This window comes from Microtus pennsylvanicus, chromosome 4 (assembly GCF_037038515.1).
Source record: "Microtus pennsylvanicus isolate mMicPen1 chromosome 4, mMicPen1.hap1, whole genome shotgun sequence".
NCBI lineage: Eukaryota > Metazoa > Chordata > Mammalia > Rodentia > Cricetidae > Microtus > Microtus pennsylvanicus.
This window is the reverse complement of record NC_134582.1, coordinates 17,923,118-17,943,500: the sequence shown is the minus strand read 5'-3', so window position 1 is coordinate 17,943,500 and position 20,383 is coordinate 17,923,118. Positions and strand designations below refer to the sequence as shown.

Genomic DNA, 20,383 nt, shown 5'->3' with positions numbered 1-20,383 from the left:
AATGTTGACCTCGTTAAAGGCCTTTTCTGCATCTTCTTCTGATCATGTAATTCTGTCCTCAAATCTGTTTTGTGCTGAATTATACATCCTGATTTGCATTTGTTGAGCCGATGTTGTGTTCCTGGCATGAAATCAACTTGGTCTTGTTGATGTGTTCTTGAATTTGGTTTGTCAGAATTTTGTTGAATTCTTCGCTCTATGTTCATCAGGGAAACTAGTCTGTAGTTTTCTTTCTCTGTTGTGCCCTTATACACTTTTGTCATTAGGGTATTCGTTGCCTTTGTAGGATGAGCTTGGTAATGTTCCTTTCTTTTCTATTTTATGGCACAGTTTTAGAAGCACTGATGTTGGCTTTTCTTTGAAGGTTTGGTAGGAGTTGATAATAAGCCCATCTGGTCCTGGGCTTGTCTTTGTTGGGAGACATTTTGTTACTGCTTCAATCTCATTGGTTGTTATGTCTGTTTTTTTTTTATCTTCTTGACTTAATTTTGTACATCATATTATATGTCTATAAATTTAACTATTTTTTCTTAAATTTCCCAAGAATAGAAGTTCTCAAATTACTTTTAATGATTCTCAATATTTTACTGAAATCTGTAGTAATTTGTCCTATTTCATCCTAATTTTATTTGTGTCTTATTTTTGTTTTGGTAAATTTAGTGAAGGTTTATCCATCTTATTTTTGTTATTGTTCTTAAACCACTCTTCATTTTACTGATTCTACATATTTTTTTCTTTTCATTGCCATTTCATTAGTTTTTGTTATACTGTCTTGGGGTTTGCATTGTTCTGATTTGTCAAGAACTTGGTGACACATCATTGGGTTATTGAGTTTCTTTTATTTGTTAATGTAAGCACTCACAGTTATGGCATTTCCACCGAGAACTGCCTCTCCATATCCCAGATGTAAAAGTTAACTTTTGCTTTCATTTTCAAAGGATTTTCAGAGCTTTAAATTTGTCTTTTTGATTTTTTTTTTAAAGGGCTGATTGGTCATTCAAGAGTATGTTGTTTAGGACTTGGGATGTGGCTCAGTCAGTAGAGGGCTTGCCTAGCAGTCACTCTGGCTTTGGTTCTCAGCAGTGAGTAATCCAGGTATCCCCAGCTGTAATCTCAGTGCTCAGAGGCAGAGTGGGAGCAAAGTCAGAACTACAAGGCTGCATTGTGAACTTGACCCTTGATGGCCAGCCTGCAGAGGCAGGGAAGAAGAGATGGGAAGGGAGGAGAGGGTAAGAAGAAAGGAAGAGAGAAAGGAGAGGGATTTTTATGTGCTTGTGTGGGTTTTGTTTTTCTTACTGTTGTTTTCTATTTTCATTGCACTATTATCTAATAAGAAACACATTCTTTCAACTTTTTAGTGTTTGTAGCCTCCACTGTGGTCTTTTTAGAGATTTCATGGACTCCTGAGAAAAGCGTGTATTCTGCTTCTGTTGCACGAACTATTCTGTATTATCTGTTAAGTTCATCTGACTCGTGGTGTGCTTTAACACAGTCTTCTTTGTTGATACTCATCTTAGATGATCTACCCAGGGATGGAGTGGGTTATTGAAATCATTCAACACTGTATCATCATCTATGACTTTTTTGTTTTGTTTTATGAAATTAGGGGACCCCCTGTTTTGTCATATATATTTATGCTTATAATATCTTCTTGATTAATAATTCCACATTACACATTATTAATCTTTATCTCTTCTAATTTTGATTGGAAATCTGCTTTATCATATCAGAATAGCCATACCAGCTTTTGATTTTCATTTGCATGTTAAATTGACTTCAGCTCTTTGATTCTCGGTCTGTGGGTGTCTTTACCATTGAGGTGTGTTTCTTAGAGACAAGAGAAGTTTTGGTATATATATTTTATCTAGTCATCCAGTCTGAAGCCATTTACATTTCAGGTTATTATTAGGAGATATTTGCTAATCCCTCTACCACTTTTGTTAGTTGTTAGTCTAGCTGGTTATTGTTGGTTCTCCCTTGTTTACCGATTTCTCTCATGAGTTTATTCTTTCCTGTGGTTTCTTCCCCTTTGCACATAACATTTCTTTTAAGTCTCCTCTGTGGTTTTGGCTTAAAGATCAGAACTGCTTTGGTTTGTGCTTGCCTTGAGATGTACTTACTTCTCTTGGCAACCTTAAAATAGCTCTAGATATATCAACCAGCAATTCTTTACTTTCAGGGATTGAAATATATCATCCATGCTCTCTTGGCTTGTAGGGTTGCTGGAGAGGTCTGATGTTAGTCTGATGTTCCTGCCTTTGTAGGTGAGTTCTTATTTTTCCCATACAGCTTTTAATTGTTTCTTTGCCTTGTGTTTGCTGTAAAATGTCCTGGAGTTCTTCTCTGGTCATGTCTGTTTTGAGTTTTTAATGCCTGTGTTATTGCATGTCTGTCTCTTTCTCTAGATTTGGGACAATTTCTGTTTCTTTGAATACCCATACCCCAAGCCTTTAGTGTTTTATCTCAATGCTTTGTTGTTGTTGTTGTTGTTTTCTATTCTGGGGATTCTTGATTGTGTTCCAGAGTTCTTAGCCATTACCATTTTTGTTAATTTTTTTTTCTGTTTGAATGTAGTGTTTTGTCAACCTTGTTCTGTATCTTTTTTTTTTTTTCCTTTTTGGCTTGGGTGAGTTTATTAGTGAAGATTTCTATTGTGTTTTTTACTTGATTCCTTGGATTTTGTACTTTCATCATTTGTAGGTTTTTTTTTCTCTCCAAATCTCAGCTTTCTTGATGAAGTTTTCTTCTATGTTGACTTTTTTCTTCTTTCTTTCTCTCTCTCTCTCTCTTTCTTTCCTCCTTCCTTCCTTTTTTTATAAACATATATTCCTATTTTCTTGTCCACTTTGCTGACTTCTCCCCCTGTTGCTTTCTTTTCCAGGTTTTGGAATGAATTATCTTCTTGTGTTCTCTCTTACCAAAAAACAAAACAAAACAAAAAAACCAAAAAAACCTCAATCTTCATCTGGCATTTTATCAGTTTCCAAACCTTTGAGTTCAGCAGTTGCTAAATTATAGTCTTCTGTGGAATCATGCAGCCTTTTCATGGTTTTGCAGCTGTGCCTTTTTATGTTTTTTTTCTTATTTTTGTGTGTGTTTTTTCTTTGTTGCAGTGTGCACATCCTGTTGGTTTGGATATCACTTGCATTGTAGGGCTGTTATTTTATCCAGCAACCTATTCTTGAGAGCTCAATTCCCAGCACCACACAGAAAAATAAAACTGTTGTAACAGTAGAAACAACATACCATATATGATATGGAAATACTCTTAACATTAATGACAGCTCACCAATATATCACCAAGTAGACCATATATAAGCTAGTTGTGGTATGCAGCTTTTAATCCCAGTACTTGGGAGGCAGAGGCAGGTGGATCTCTGTGAGTTTGACGCTAGTCTGGTCTACAGAATGAGTTCCAGGACTGTCAGGGTTATGAAGAGAGACCCTGTCTAAGAAAACACACACACACACACACACACACACACACGATCATGAAGCAAAAACCATGGTAGACAGTGCTATAGGTTTAACGCTACCGAGTGTGTAAGTAGTAATGAAGTGGAGGAGAGAGACAGGCAGAGGATAGAGCCAGAGGCAGCAAGATCAAATAAAAGGGCAAGAAGATGAGAGTGGAGGGAAACTGTTGTTAAAGGACTAAAGGGCAAGAGATTGGGGGAGGAGAAAATAAGGATTTCTTAATAATGCATAAGTTCAAAACAGATTTAGATAAGAGCAAGGGGAGTGAACACCATGAATATTTAAGGCTGTCAAGATCGCTCAGTGGGGAAAGACGCTTGCGTCCAACCCCGATGACCTGACTTTCACCCCAAGAACCCACATGGGATGAACAGACTGCTGCAAACTGTTGTGACCTCCACATGTGTGCCATGTGTGAATGAGAACATGTGCTCGTAAATATAATATGTAAATTTTATAACTTAAAAACACGAAAAATAATATAAAGTAAAAATACTATTAAACACAGAGCGGGGAAGGGAGGAACTAGAACAAAACCAGATATAAGGAAACCAAATAGTGTTCAGTAATTGAAAGATGCATAAAGATGATCTTTTAATCATAAAGTAAATATCTCTTCATTATCAAAAATATTTATTTTATCATAAAATAAAAATAGGTAAGTGTGTGAAGGGGAATAATAAAAACATTTAAAGAATACAGTACAAATAAAAGCCCTGCTGTCGTGAACCATAGAAGGAAGCATGGCCAGTAAGACAGGTAAAGAGCCTGCTGTCCAGCCTGAGGCCCAGAACCCACGTGATGCAAGGAGAGACCGCATTCCCGCAAGCTGTCTTGTGGCTCACTTTTACATAGGTGCTGAGGTCCACGTACCCTCCCTCACACAAGTAAATAAAATATATAGTTTTTGACTGATAAAAGAAATCCCAAAGGTGAAGAAAAGGTGTGGTGTTGGAGCATGTTTCTGGGCCGTTGGGGAAAAAAAGGGGGCTGTTGCCTTGTGGACTTGTGTTTCTGTTGCCGAGTCTGTATGGTCCAAGTGTATGGCATCTGACAGAGCTGACTTTTTCTTGTCAGTCTTCCTTTACTTGCCAGGAGTCTCTGGCGTCTCTACTTAGCTTTGCAGTGAGCAACAGTGCTGAGGTTGGCACAGGGGAAGCCTGTCTTTCTACATTCAAAATCTCCTGTTCATCACCTGCTGGAGGTTTGCAGCTGGTCGTATCAACTACACCTCTGGAACTTCAGAGTTCTCCAACTTTCTAGCAGCGAAGGGAAGAATTTAATTCATTTACTGGCCTCATATTCAGAACTATTCATCCCAAGGTTATTCTCAATCCAAGATATCTGTTTCAAGCCACCCAGGGAGAAGGGATCTCTTTCTGTATACATCGTAGCATGAGCCAAGCCTCATGTGGCCCGTCAGTGTCTATCCACCCTGCTGTTCTCAGCCGCTTCTCTGGGTCTTCCCTCATGCAGGGCCTGTGTCAGGCCAAACTGAGGTTCGCTGACCTGCTGCTGTTCCTTGGGGTAGCTCAGTATTTAGCAATAGATCCTATCTCAGTGTAGTGTGACAGAATGATTTTTCTCTGCCACTGATCTGACTGCTCACGGAATCGCTAGCTTATTAAAGCCTGGAATTGGCGGACTGAAGGCCCAGCCTAAGGGTAGGATTGCCAGTCTTTCTCCTGCTTACCTTTTGAAAATAATTTCTGGGTCCCTTGCCGGCCAGTCAGGGAACTGAGGAGCTGAGGCTATGTTCAGCTTACTTATGTGTTGCTTCTCCCCGCTCCCTCTCTTGACGTCCTTTGTGGATTTCTGGTGTGTTTCTGTCTACAGTAATGTCGATTTTCCCTTATGCTGGCTGTCTCTATCACCTGCTCATATAGAGGCAGCCTGTACTACCATTTTACCAAGACGTCAAGAGATATGTTTTAAAGAAAGTATATGGTTTGAGTTAATTTGGGGGGAAAAATCTACAATTATATTTACTTTGAAATTTTCACATTAATAACTAAAAATAACTGTAGCAAATGTGTATTGAAATAACTGTGAAAAGTCCAGAAATTCAAAAGAAATGCACTTTTCTGGTTTATTTACAAAAGTAACCTCAGAAACCCGTCCTCACTTTGCTCAGTCATGGGTTTTAGAGCTGTCTGGTCCCAAGAAAGCAAGAGGCTTGTCCTGTCTTGTCTTTTGTGGGTAAAGCCTCTGAGGCTTGGATGAGGTCACCTGTGACTTGGTTCTCAGAGCCACAGCATAGCATCATGCCTCATCCCTGTCCCCTGCTCTCTCCACTCTGAGGTCCCATTTGAATCCTTGTCGCCTGCCTAAATAACTCCATTACATCCAAGACTTCAGTTAGCTACTGTTCCCTACTGAAGTTTAGCCTTCCCAGATATATTAATACACATTGGGCTTCACTCCGCCCTCTCCTTTAAGTTCCTGATAAGTTCTTTTCTGTTTTGCATGTGAAATGGTGTGAGGGGGTGTGAAAACTGGTGTGAACACAGAACAAGCTTGAGCTTCCCTGAGCCTATCCCCTTGTTGGTCACTGTTGTTCTGAGAATGTCCTCAGGCCTCTTCTTTTTCCTTCCAGATCATGTGTACCCCACGGGGCAGGGATAGGTTTACCACCCCATCCTTCATCCAGCGGGATCCGTTCAGTCGTTTCCAGCCCACCTACCCCTACGTGCAGCACGAGATTGACTTGCCTCCTACCATCTCCCTGTCAGACGGGGAAGAGCCGCCTCCTTACCAGGGACCCTGCACCCTACAGCTCCGGGACCCAGAGCAGCAGATGGAACTCAACCGAGAGTCTGTGAGGGCCCCACCCAACCGAACCGTGTTTGACAGTGACTTGATAGACATTTCTATGTACAACGGGGGACCATGCCCACCAAGCAGCCACTCGGGCATCAGTGCAGCTACGTGTAGCAGTAACGGGAGGATGGAGGGGCCACCCCCTACCTACAGCGAGGTGATGGGCCACTACCCAGGCACCTCGTTCTTCCACCACCAGCATAGCAACGCACACAGGGGCAGCAGACCACAGTTTCAGCCGAACAACTCAGAGGGCACAATAGTACCCATCAAGGGCAAAGACAGGAAGCCTGGGAACCTCGTCTGAGTCCCTTCAGAGCGCACTTGGCTAGGAGAGAGAAACCTCGGCAGGGAGAGAGAGGCCCGCTGGCCCCCCTGCCACAGTGTTGTCCGGCTTTACGTCGTACAGCTGAGTAAAACCAAATGTGCAAACACGGTCTTCGTTTCTGATTCCTATCCTGGGAATTGCATGCAAACAAGACTGAAACAATACAAACTTGCATCCGGTTTGACCACAAACAGTGTTCATCTTGGGGGCAGGGGTGGAGACGGGGCTAGAGATGGTATGAGCTTGGCAAAGGGCGTACCAAGGAACCCAAGGAGGCTTGGAAGACTTCATGAAAGTGAGACCCATAAAGGTATTTTTGACCTATTTAATTCCAAAAGGAGACTGCAGATAAATGAGGCCAGAATGGCCTGTTTTTTATAATTAACTGAATAAAGAAGGAAGAATTATTATATATTATCACGGGGAAGAATCAGTCAGTTTGCTTTTTCTCCAAAGGTGTGAAACTTTTATTTTGTTTTAAAAATATGAGTCAAAACTCCTGTTTTGTGTGCCAAGGTATAAAGTGGAGAGAGCGAGAGGAAATAATTTCTGTTGATGGTATGCTTTAAGAGTTGCACTATCGTAATGTTTAAAATATGGACGAGGGAACCTATGTTGTGTGAAGGTCTGTATGTTGTCTTGTCACTTATGGGTGGCTATTATACCCAAGGAACATCCTTGAGAGTCCTACAGAGTCATACGAGAAAGGGTTTGGGGAACGTGCCCTGGTGTTTACTGAGTTCCACGCATTTAACAAGGGGCATGCTGCAAGGATCTGCAGCCAGCAGTGCACTACTGCAGTTATTTGGAGAGGCAGGTGGAAACACCTGCACTGCGCATCAAGTGTCATACAGAGCTAGCCTTATTCCCAGCAGCGTCAGCAATTTAGACTGTTTTCACTGTAGCATGAAATATATTCAGATACATACCTTATTTTATGCAATAAATTGTTTAAAATGCAAGATGGTTATTTTGTGTACTGCTGAACTATGTGGCCTCTCCCATCCTAGGCAGCTCTGTTGAGTTCTGCAAGGGATATTCTGTTCAGCACCTGGCACCAGCAGTAGCCCCCAAGCCCACTTGGTTGTCTAAATGCCATACTGGTGATGGTTCCTTATGCTTACTATGCCTCTGGGCCTGACACTGGGACAGATTTGGCATAATAAGCCATTACATATCACCAGTGTTGCATGGTAGAGGAATCGGTGCTGGTGCAGACTCACCTCGTGTAGCCAGTCTTTGTACTGTGGTCAGTTAGTAAACAGGTGGTGGGTGAGGACAAGGCACGGCAGGTAGAATTACAGCTGGAAAATGAAGTCAGTTTACTGTTTCTAATATTTCTAAACATTCTTGTGCACAATAAAGGACCCCAGCGACTTTCTTCTGCAGATGTAAGAGCTGTCCCTGTAACGGTACCACGGTGGGCTCATATGCAGCGGCAGGCTTCTTTCCAGTGGTCTGACCTCTGCACGAAACAGGAATGCAGATTCAGAGGCAGGTTGACACCAAATAAGTGTGTGTGACTGTATGTGTGCCTGTTATTGTTTTCAGAAGTGATTATGGGAAGTAACTAGAGATTGTTTTAGGCTCCCAGTCCTGTCTGACCCCAGGCGGCTCATTTCTGCTGATCTCGGCAGGTAGGCCCCTGGGTTGGTCTGAGACTTGTAATCTCTGTGGGATTTACCCATTTCACACAGTAGCATCCCAAGGAATACTCACAGTCAAAAGGAGAGAGGATAGATAGGCAACAGTTGTCAGTTCATGCTCAACACTGCTTGGAAGGATGTACACATGAAGGTCTCTGGACTCTGGAATTGCTTTCCTGTCTTTTCTGGTGACATTCAGTGGCCTCTCAGGCTACAGGTTAACTGGGCCAAAGATGACCTTTCCCACTTGCTTGAAGTTTCTGGCTCCTGAGATTCGACGGCAGAGGAAGAAGTAGGTGTCCTTGCTGGGATCTCACTGGCAGAGGACTTGGCATGGATGGCAGCCAGGGGAAGGCGAGGTTATGGCTCTGCCATTCCAAATCCTAACTGTAGTTTTGGTGAAGCTGGCAATCCCACCCTTTGGTTTCGGCTCCAAATAGCTTCTCAATCCTTATTTAGTCTTACTTTTCTGCCAACCGTGAGAAAGAGCTAAGATCAGAGACTTGTAAATTCCTCTGGAGCTTGGCAAGCATATGGAGATTTTGTAGATGCCAACAGTGCTGACTGGGTACCCTAGAGGACTGCCTTTAGTGTATACACACACATACACACCACTTGTGACTTTGAAGTCTTTGAGGCTGGGCCTCTTTAAGGAATTAGTTTAAAAGTCAAAGCTAAGGCCATAAAAATGAACAAGGACATTTCTCTCAGCTCAGAGAGATTTAGACAGTAGCCTTCTGGTTTACAGCTCATGCCATGCTGTCTCCTGGCTCTAAGGTGAGAACAAAGTAACAACTGTGAAGACACAGCTCAGAGTGGGGGCTGTTGTCTTTCAAAAAACCGAGAACCAGGGTTCAGTTTAGAAAGCAGTGAGTTTAGGCAATTGACAATAGGTTATAATGATTATTCCCATGAGGCACTGAAGGAAATGTTTGCATGGTTAGCAGCAGTCCTGGGCATGCTGCTCTGACTTATCTGTTGGCTCGTGGATTTCCAGGGATATGAAACACAAGACCTACAAACCCATCTACTGGAATTCATTCTTTTAGCCTGCATTTGCTTTTTCAGAAACTCTATAAACACTGAACAATATTTAATATAAGAGATTGTGAAGCCGACTCATCCAATTGTTTACTGCCCTCCCCCATGCCTTCTCCAGCAGACACACACCTAGCTCACGAGAGATCGCAGCATGGCAGTGACTAAAGCTTACAGGCACACTGTCAGAATTACACTTTTCCTTAGTAATTTTTAGCTCCAACTCAAGAGCCGAGGATGAGGAGCCAAACTGGGATGGATGCCTCTTCACACAGACAAGGGAATTGGGTACAAAAAGAGTATTATTAATATTTTGAAATTCTAAGTAGCTCCATTTGCTCTTCATCTTTATTGGGATCAAAAGGAAGTACGTTCAGAAAGCTGCCTTGATCTAGAAGAATCTATTCATCTACCTGCCTTTCTCCCAGGTGGTTTTACATCTCTTATCCAACTACTCCTTTCTAGAAAGACTCCCAGAGTAAGCCTTTTAGATGCCCTCAAGCATCTTACCGAGGAAGTCCATGTGGCCTCTCTAGGTCCTGCCGACACTGCTGGAGATAGAGCGTGGCCATTCCTGGATTCCAGTTGGGCTTTGGAGACGCAATGCTGTGGATGTGCTTGGAGAGTTTGCTCAGAATGGCAACTCTATACCTCTGAAAAATCTCAGCAGTCGGGATGAGCAGAACAAAAAATACTTGCTTTCTGTTACCGTTTTGTTTTTCTCCCATGCCAGTCACCCATCCAGACTTGCTTGCACCCTAAAATCCCATGCAGCTTCACGGTTTCTTTAGATTGTACTGATTCCAACAAACCCTGTTGTGTGGCTGCCAGGAGCTGTTCAGAGTCCTTGGAGATGTGGACAAATCACGATAGCATTCTCAGTCTCCCATAGTCATAGGTTTTAGGAATAAAGATGTCATTTGATAGCTGGCTCTGCCAGCTGGATGTAGCACAAGGTTAGTATCAGAGCACAGGGACATCTTGCTGAGCAAGGAACTTCTTCCCATACCCATCTCTGTCCCTAGGTGGGCTGGAGACAGTGTAACATGTCAAGGTTAGGCTGGACAGTGATGCAGCTGCTCACACCCTCTGGGGCCCTAGCTCTGCACGTCCATCTGTAAGCAGCTGAGGTGCCTTGTGTTCTGCTATCAGATGTAGGACCCCAGCCCCAGTGTGCAATGCTCACCTTTGCTGTGCCTCTCTTGAAATGGTGCTTCTTCAACTGTTTGCTTTCATTTGTAAGGTGCTGTATATACGTTGAACATATGCACATACTTACCCAATGGGTAGAACAAGAAACTAATACTGTAATATATTGTATAGATACCAGTTTTACCAGAAATGGCATAATACTTAAGAATGCCTATGTACTCCATCTTTTGTAAGGACACTTGCAAATGATTACATAAAGTCTATGTAGTTTATTTTCCTATGAAATATATTAACAGCATGGGATGGAGTCTGGACAGCAGGCAGCAGTTTATGACCAGCACATACACGGGAACTGAGTTGTACCTCTGCTCTGAAACTTTAGCAGTCTCTAAGATGTTTTTAATCCCTTTAGAAATGGACCAGTTTGGTTCTTTTAGTCAAAGGGAAAACTGTATTTCCGCTTGCTCTCTGTGCAGGCCTCCTCTCACTGCAGTACCAGCTGCCAGGCCTTACTGGGATGTGCAAACCTTTGAAGAAGACACACATGGTGTCAAAAAACGAGTAACCTGCAGCCGAGGCAATTCAGCCTCAGAGCACTTGTGACCCTTTGTGTCCCTTGTTTCTCTGTGCCTTGTCTTGTAAATGGAAGCAATGAAGCCAATGGACTGTCTGGAATTTGTAGGGAGAGAGTGCCTCGGAAAACAGACCCATCAGGAAAGATGATTAGGGTAGGGGAAATGTTTTGGGTTGTCACTAGAGAATTGCCAATCAGCTGAGAACAGACAGACTTGTAAGTGCATTCCTATTGTATTCTGTGGTAGTCCTGATCCCTCAGTTAGGTTACATGTTAGACTGCACGTAAAGTCACACTTCTCCCTTCCAGCTCCAGTTTAGTCTTTAGCATCCAATTGTGGCTTTGGCATTTTTAAGTTTCTTCCTTTGTCCCCCCTCCCCCCCGTCCCCTCTCAAGCAAAAAAGCCTTGGTGTCCATTAAAGCCAGCATGGGTATGAAGTGTTAACAGCGATCGTGGAATGCTGCCGTCCAATCTAACCCAGTGTCACTAATGATGTCTGGGGAATTCCGGGCTTTTTATTTTTTCTGTGGTATGAGCTCTGACTTTGAAAGTCAGAGACAGAATTATCCCCAATCAGGAAAAAAAAAATGCCCTAAGCTATTACTACTTATTCTGAATGTGCAACTCTTAGTGCCAATTCGGTCCTTTTTAACAGCTCCCTGCAAGAGCTGGGTAAAAATGTCAATAGATACCTCCTAAGTCCCATTCAAGTCCAAGTCAGTGTCTCTGTCTACTGCAGGGTACACCCTCAGGACCCCTAGGGTCAAGACCCAAGGCTCCATCACTGTAAGAAAATGAGCACTCTACTGAGCATGGGAATGTTCTAGACTCAGTAGAGTAAGATGCATGACCAACTCGGTTCTGCAGACCCGGCCCTGGCTGAGGATCCCTTTCAATGATGCTGCTTCTATCAGATGCACTTGCCTTTCAAAAATCTCAATTCCAATTAATATCCTTGTTGAGTTTAAAGTTGTTTTAAAATATATACACTATCCACAACACTTAGTTCACTTAATTTTTATTATACAGTAATCTATTAAAAAAGTGCAACTGTATTTGCATCTTCCGATCTTTGTGAGCTATGATAATCAGAAGTCAAAGTCCTTTTGTGTTTAAACAACCATGTGCTTACTCTTTAACGTAACTCCTGGTTATATACGGGAAATGGTTCGCAACTGTCATCCGCCTGCATCTTTTGCTCAGGTGGGGATACAGTCTAGACCTCAGGTCTCTAACTGCAATACTTTTGATGAAAGACGTTGCACAAGTGCTGTTTGTTAGCGATGAAATCAGGTTTCTGCTTGTTCCTAATGCCATGATCAAATCATAGCACAAACTCATTAAAAATAATCAGTGACAAATATCTGTTCCCTGGGGTTTTGTTTGTTCACCTTTCAGCTACGACATACAAATAGACAACTGATGTATGATCAGTCTCAGAAAAATACTTTCTTTTTTGTGGAGTTGGAGATGGGACCCAGGAAACAGTTCTTCTTTGGGCTATACCCCAGCCCAAAGGATACCGCTGATCATTCTCTAGTTACTGACTCAAGAAAAACATTTGTGCACACACACACACATGCACGCATGTGCCACAGCTGGTGTGTGGTGAGGACAACCTGCTCGAGTCAGTGCTCTCCGTCACCAGGTAAGTTCCCAGAATGCAGTTAAACTGCCAAGCTTGGCAGTGGACATTTTAAATCCCCAGCTCACTGGTTGGTGGCTGACTTTTTAAAAGGATTTCCTAGGGTTCTATAAACCTGAGTAGATGACATCACAGAATTCCCAATTCTGAGTTCTAACATGGGACATTCAGAATTGGTTCCTGAGAACTTCTAACTCCACAGGGGCTTTGGATGGCGGTCACACAAAGCCAGTCACACAGCAAGCTAAGTAGGTCTGACAACAAATACTTAATCCCTGACATTGGAGGCCTTCAGCTGTTATATGACCTGCACAGAGAGGAGCGCATTTTATCTGTGATAAGTAAGTATATAGATTCTAGATGACACATGTATGCATAAACACCACATAACCTACCAAACAGTGAGGATAAGTGAATTTAGCATGATAATAGATTTATTTTTTCCATTTCTGTAAATTTGCAATAAACAAATAGAAACAATTTCAAAGTCTTACTGGAATAATTGCGTGGGCCCCAATTCTAGTCCACTTCAGATTCAGAGTGAAGTTTTTTTGATGAGGGGACTCTTAGTCACTAGCAGACCACACTGTGCTCTCAGAGAATTCCCAGTTCAGCAGCTCAGTAGAGGCTGTCCCCAGAGCTCCCAAACCTAACAGCAAACAGTGTGAGCAAAGGAAGAGAGGTGCCAGGCTCTCCTGCCCCTCTGCCACTGGTACTGACCACCTCAGTACTAGCAGATTTGAGTTCCTCTCAAAGTCCAGCCCAGGTTCTCAAGAGTTGCTTCAGGAGAAGCAAGAGGACATCAAGAGGCATTGCTAAGCAACAGCAGGAAGGTTGAACCCTTGAAGAGCATGAGGCTGGGACTCCAGTTTACAATGGAAGAGTGCCTCGTCCCCTGGCTGAGGACCTAACAAGCTTTGAAGGCTTCTGGTAAGGCCTGATGCAGAAAACAAGGACTTTTCAGACAGCAGCTCACCCTGGGCCTTCTGAGTGACCATGCTACTTAAAACAGGTTAGATTTCCCTCACTTTACTGTTTTGATCTGTTTGGCTTACACAGATTCTAATTAAAATGTTTCTGTAAACATTTGCTACATATGGTAAAGAGCAGCTCAGACCTTGGGCCCAGCAGCCTTCAGACGGTTTGAGAGCTCACCTCTGGTAATTAATGTCCCTGGCTGGAGGTAGTTCCAAACTCCTATCTATAGAGCACGTGCAATTGTTTCAGCCAAGCAGAGCTACGGCAGAGACAGCAGCCCACCACACCCACAAGTGTACACATGAGGTGGCAGCTGCTAGCCAAAGAGGTCCTATTGTTCTTGCTGTCCACTTGAAGATATGGGCACATTAACCACACACTGTCTTCTCCATGCAGGTCCTGTGGAGGCTGTCCCTGCACACAAGGCACACATCTGCCAAGGCAGTGAAGAACACACAAGCTTTGCTGCACAGTTGTGTGGAAGTACCTGGAGTTTTGTTTTCATTTTATGGTACTCAGACTACTTCATAGGAAATCTTCCCTCTGGCCAAATGAATCGTGAGCTTTAACCTTCCTTTTCAAGGGACTCAGAGAGGGCAAGCACTCAATTTGCTGAAACCTAGTATTTCCTAAGGATATCTTAAACTCCACTGCACCAAAAATTTCCATAAATAGAAGTTTCTGATGGCTTCAGATCTTCTAGAAACTGGCAACAATTAAATGGAAAAATTAGTCTCAGCGGCTTTCAAATATGGCACTTTCTAATACTATACATGGATGGGAGGAAGGAAAAGGAGACAATCTGAGAATTTCTTGAGGCCAAGTGGTCCCTGATATATGAAATATTTAACATTACTATTTATACTTAATATATAAAATCTAGACTTGATTGAGGTTTTTCTTCATTACTTTTAAATGTGGTAATTAGGAAAAGGCAAAAGATATTATATGACCAGAAGAGAAACTAGTTTCAAGTATGGATTTAGTTGTGTGAAAATTGCAACCTGAATGCTTTGCTAAGGCCAACTTCACTAGATGCTGACGGAGGACAGAATGAGACTGGACCTTTAGCTTCCCCACCCCAGCCCATCCAAAACTAAAGGGGAAAACGAAGGGATAAGGTCACAAAATAGTTTCTATCTCCCTTTCAGATCACTCTAAAAAGAGGATGACCAGAGTAGAGTCTAAAGGAAGTCACGTTACAAGGTTAACAGCCAAAAGCTGAATGGTATCAGAAGAGCCAGGCTATACATTACTGGCAAATGTGATGAACTGGCTTGACTTTTATTTTCCTTTAAGTCCAAGAGCATGGCCTGGCATACTTAAGTACCTGCCACAGGGGAAAGGGACCACATGAGTAATGCCTGGCTAACTTCAGACATACAGGTCTTTGGTTTTTTCTTAACCAAAACATGGCTTCAATGTCCTAACATGACTCATCAGTGTTAAATTCCACAGTTCTCTAAGCCTTGGGTTTGAATTATTATCAGTGGTAAAAACAAAGGTAAAAGCTAACAATCTTAAAAACAAAACAGTGCAATTAGTGAATAGCTTGCTCAACAAATACCGCATTAGGTCTGTGGACATACTTGACAGTATTTTTTACTTTGGGAGCAATGCATACCTGTTTGTTACTGGTCAGAAGAATACAGAGTACACAAGCTCCCATAACCTGACTTTGCTTCACCAAGGAAACAGAATAATGTACTTGTTGCCTGAGGTCTTGGGCAGCAGGGCCCTATAACTACACTGCCACGGCCGAATACCAAGCAGGTAAGGACACCCAGCACCCATGGATGAGAGAAACAGCAACAGTGACAACCTGGATACCACAGTAAGAATCCTGAGGAGGTATGGATTCAAATGAGTAAAAACACGCTTGTCATAAAATCTCCAGTCTAACACTCAGAGGCGCAAACAAGGCAACAGCTAAACTATGTTCATGTATGAACATTGCTGCCCTTCCTAAAATCAAATCCAGGATTAAGAGCTAACATTTAACTAGAAAAGGACGATATAGAATTGCCGTTTTGTGGAGCATCTTTATGGAATTGTTAAAATATGGCAGAAAGCGCCTTTTACTATGCGTATTTCATCTTATTAAAACAAAAAGGATGAAGTTAGGTTTCAATGTTGTTTCTAGAAACTGGTGGGTCCAGCCAACTGCAGCTGGAAGCTTCAAATCCCTGGAAGAACGCTGTGCTGCTATGCACACTGAACCAAAACTGTGCTCACAGACCTGTTGAGCAGACTTGCACTGGGCACACTCCTTGTACGTGTCCTTGCTTCTCATGTCAGTGACTGCTAACATTTAAAATAGGCAAAGTTCAAGACAGAAAAGGCCGGACAAAGGGAGGTGGGTAAACGGGGGAAAGCAAAGTTTCCAGCTAATACACTTTCAGGAAAATCAGGAAGCATACTTTGGCATGGAGTCATACTTCTCACCACCAAGGTTTATTCACTGGACTGATTTCCCAGAGAAAACAGCATGATGTATTTCCCCTTAGCTCACTGGGTAAGAAGCCATATTCTACACTTGATACCTACTTCCCAACAAGGTCATTCAAGCAAATCCTCACAACAAACCACGGCCCACTCTGCCCTCAAGGGCTCTAAAATAACGACATTCTTCCTACTAAGAAGATCATTCTTATCAAAATAACCAAATAATTGCCACAGGATAATGAGGATCTGTAATTACTGTTAGTGACTATTAGTGATGTATAGGGAAGAATAGACCTTAATTTTCAAGGCTTAATCCTGGAGACACAGGCCAACCACAGACTTGTTTTGACTGGTTAGAATGATCAAAGGTCATAGAAATCTCAGAGGGAAAAATCAATCCAGCAAGCCGAACTCAGCATTTAACTACGAGAAGCTCAGAGTATAAGAGAAAGTTTCCTTAAGGGGGCCATGAAAGGTCAAATTCTGGGAAAGGAGTGGTCCTTAGACCATTCCAATCATCAGGAAGGATGAGGTCCAGACTTTGCTGTCCTTTGGGTATACGACTTTCTTCTTCCTTCTCTCATGGAACCTCTACTTAATATAAAACTGGTAAACAACATACACATGGGCCAATGGAGACCAAGCACAGTTGTTATTTGAAGAATGGATGAGTGACAACCTCCTCACTGCCTTCCTGACACCTCTTCTGCAAATTTCCAATACAGAGACCCACGTATCTCTCAACACATGCTCATCGGGCATGGGGCCAATGCCTGGACAATTCTTTCATCATGTCCCTGCTAAAGTCAATTAAACAGTGAGCTCTTAATGCCAACAAGTAAGTGGCATGCAAGAAGGGCACTTACTTGGAACATTTAAAATTACCTTATTTTAGGTTTTATGGAGACTCAGTTTTGGAAATCTGAAACAATATTCAGAAAATGAATTGTAGCTACCAAGAAAATTATTCCTCTAATTCTACAACAACCTCTTTTAAGAAGCCCTTTAATAATTTTAAATGTGTGTATATTCAAAATTCTCTATTTAAAAAGAACTCTGAAATATTACTAATTTTTCCTGCCTCAATTGCAAAATTCACTTTCTGCCAATCTCATTGCAAGTGTATCAACCTACAATAGCTCAGCTTGTATTTTGAAGCAGTTTTGAAATCTTAAAGACATGAACCCAGTGCAAAGGACATTAAAAGAAGCTCAATGTGTCTAAAATACAGCTTCATTGTCTTCAAATAGCTCTTCTGCCCACACTATAAAGATGCTTAAAAATCCCTACAATTTTGGCTTAGGAACAAGACAGCCTCCCAGTCCTAGCTCACCCCGAGCATAAAGCTCTTCACTCTTTGATCTGTGAATGAGAAGACGGGGGCAGATTTCAAGTGGAAAACTTGGAAATATTTCAAGTCTTAGTTTTATTATTTCACTGTGGGGAGAAGGCTATTCCCAATATACAAACTTTTCCCTTTGGTGAAATCCAAACAGCACCCCATTTCGCACAAAAGGCTCTCAATAATGATGTGATGTTTTAAAAAGCAGGTTTTACTCTTATTCTTTAACAAACCAAGCTTCTTACTTAATTCATTTTCTTTTGAACTTACTAATTTGCTAAGCAAATGTTTTCTGTCTATTAAAAAAAACCTCAGTCACAGCTTCATCTGTGACATCAGCGTATTTTTCAAAAGGATAAAAGTGCACACCAGATGTGGAGCTTCCTCATTTCCCTTGCAGCTAAGAGAAGCCCATGATCTGCTGTAAATAAAATGCAGTTCAGCACATACAAATCTATATTTTACATTTTGATAATTTAAGTTGACAAGTACTGTTTTCTGCTATCAACACATTGCAGGATCCCCTGCAAGTTGGTTGTTGTTTGTTTTAAGGATAATATTAACAACAGCATTTTATGACATCTGATGCCAAATAGTAACAATATAACTTCTCAAATCTTTAGGGACCTTTTCATTGGATTTAAAAGCAGATAACAAACAGCTCCTTATTTGCTATAATTGGCGAGACACAACCCAGACTTAGAACTGGAGGGTGATGCGACTCCAATGGACTAGGCAGAAGATATCTATCTACTTGGGATAAAAGTTGCAGTCTCATGATTATTAGCAATGTCTTAAGAGCTCTCAAGCTACCTCCACTAGATGATATGCCCTATGCACTGAGACTGGTAAGAGGTCTTAGGAGAAAAACTTCTATATTATCACATTTAGCATGGTATTCTTGGTCGTTTGAGGGAGGGGTGAATGTTAATACATCAGCATTTACTATCTTCCTGTTCAATAAACATGCTCAAGTGTGTTGTCCTGCTTATATGAGAGGGTGCCATCAACTTGTAGCAGTGCACTGAACTCTGCCTCAGATTAATCATGCTGTCAACACACAAAGAACAGAGACCCATGACAAATTCCTCTGTAATTCTCCAACCCAGAAGACTCCGACCATAGCATTTTCACTTAGTGTTTCAATAAAATGACTAGATATCTCAAATGTGAGGTTATCTCCTTATTCTCTAAATTTGGCCAAATTAAGCATTAGACATAAATTCTGTCACAAAGCAGGGGCTGAATGGGATAGCTATGTGGCAAGGTCTCTGACATTCCTCTGATGGCAAGTCAAAACCAATGCCCTATAAAGAGGCCATTTCTTGCGCCAGTGTCAACCCAAGGGTTAAATAGACCTAAAGGAAAGCTCAGAGTGCACACACACACAGAAAGACATTCTGCAGACATGGGATTTGCCATGCCCGATTCATTACAAGCTAGAAACAGTCAAGCAGACTATTTAAACAGGAATTCTTCCTTCCAATATGACAAACACTAACCACAATTCTAATGGAACCTATGACAGACAGGCCTCTTTTGTTTTGACCAGGGATATAAGGACCCAAATCCCACAGGGCTGACGTAGTGGAGCGATCTGAGATGAGCCTCCTTGGTGCACTGCTCACCTGCTCTCCACGGACCCACTATGAGCCTCCATTCTCAAGCATGCGCAGCTACCGACTTGTTCCTACCCAATCAGCGGTGGTCTTTCAAAGCTTGATGGAGTTAAGAAGAGTGAACTTGAGTTGCTGATGTATGTTATTTCAATAATAAAGTTTATATAAAACTTTCATTTTCTTCCAAAGATTGGCTGGAGAAGACAGAAGTGAGTTACAAGAAAGTCTGACAATCCAAGTGTCCAACCACCATGCATAGTTAAGTCTGAAAAATAATTTGCTTTAAAAATGTGATTTTGACAAGCTCCAGTTAAAAACCATTTTACAGGGTCCATTTCATCACATAACCAACATATCTTACTAATAAACGTAAGACTGGATTTATACAACCTTTTTGAACTAAGGGCTACATGTTAACTTGTAGGTAACTTCTCCAGTCTCTTACCCAGAGTCTGAATGGTGTTCATCCCCACAAAACTGGGCACTTAGTGGCCTTCACACTATAAGTGGACTGACCAGTACACACACTGCAATGTCAGAGACCGTGAAGCAGATTGGATTCTGAGGCTATGGAACAGGAACTCTGACTTTGAGGGCATTAGCTATTGCTTATTACTGTAACTCATATAAAATTTGTATGCTGAGTTCATTTCATTTTGAAAAACATTGATTTTTCCCCTCCACTGTTATTTAACTTAAAAACAAAAACCTCTTTGTTCTTTAACCCTCAGAGGATATACACATTTAGGCAAGCAAACAAAAAAAAGAAAGAAGGACATTCCGAACACTTTCTTTGCCCCCAGTCTCCTAGGGTTAAAGTGTGGGGGTTTCTGTAACATCTTACATAAGGCACTCTTATTCCACTTTTTTCTTAAAAGAGACTTTTTCTTTGGTTTCTTGTAATTTTTCAGTGAGTCTATCCTTTGTCTCCTCCATTTTCTCAGTGATGAGCTCCTTAGTCTCCTCCATTCTGTCCTGCAGATACTCCTTGACAGGTGGTGGGGTTGACATGTACCCCTGACTTCGCAGATACTTCACAGTAAAGGACGTTCCTCCCAAGGTCACAGTATAGCGGGCAGGTGTTGCAATCTTAGGGGAAGAAGGAGGAAACAAAAGCAAACAGGCTGATCAACACCTGATTATGACTGTAAACAAAATTAAGTTGGAACTAAACATTTCGGTAATAATCAGCATACACTTCTGTTAGAGAAGGCGAGTATAATACTCTATATCGTTTGTCTTTCTAACAAGGGCTACTTTTCTGCAGACTTATTTTAAAATGTCTGTCCTCAGACCATATGACTTAAGATTTCAGGGT

The 20,383-nt window shown here is 41.8% G+C and overlaps 2 protein-coding genes across 27 annotated transcripts in view; one reads left to right on the top strand and one right to left on the bottom strand.

The window, feature by feature from the left end:
- Ldlrad4 (low density lipoprotein receptor class A domain containing 4) overlaps positions 1-7,587 on the top strand; it is a 303,729-nt gene extending 296,142 nt beyond the window's left edge. For all 24 annotated transcript variants that reach the window (XM_075968382.1, XM_075968384.1, XM_075968377.1 and 21 more), the window contains one exon: positions 6,074-7,587. In XM_075968382.1, coding sequence (XP_075824497.1) covers positions 6,074-6,604 — 531 coding nt within the window. In that variant the 3' untranslated portion in view covers positions 6,605-7,587. The remainder of the gene's footprint in view (positions 1-6,073) is intronic.
- A 5,510-nt stretch (positions 7,588-13,097) lies between these two features.
- Fam210a (family with sequence similarity 210 member A) overlaps positions 13,098-20,383 on the bottom strand; it is a 31,174-nt gene continuing 23,888 nt past the window's right edge. For 2 of the 3 annotated variants that reach the window (XM_075968404.1, XM_075968402.1), the window contains exon 4: positions 13,098-20,154. In XM_075968404.1, the coding sequence (XP_075824519.1) occupies positions 19,921-20,154 (234 nt within the window). In that variant the 3' untranslated portion in view covers positions 13,098-19,920. The remainder of the gene's footprint in view (positions 20,155-20,383) is intronic. The other variant, XR_012910256.1, reaches the window with a different exon arrangement.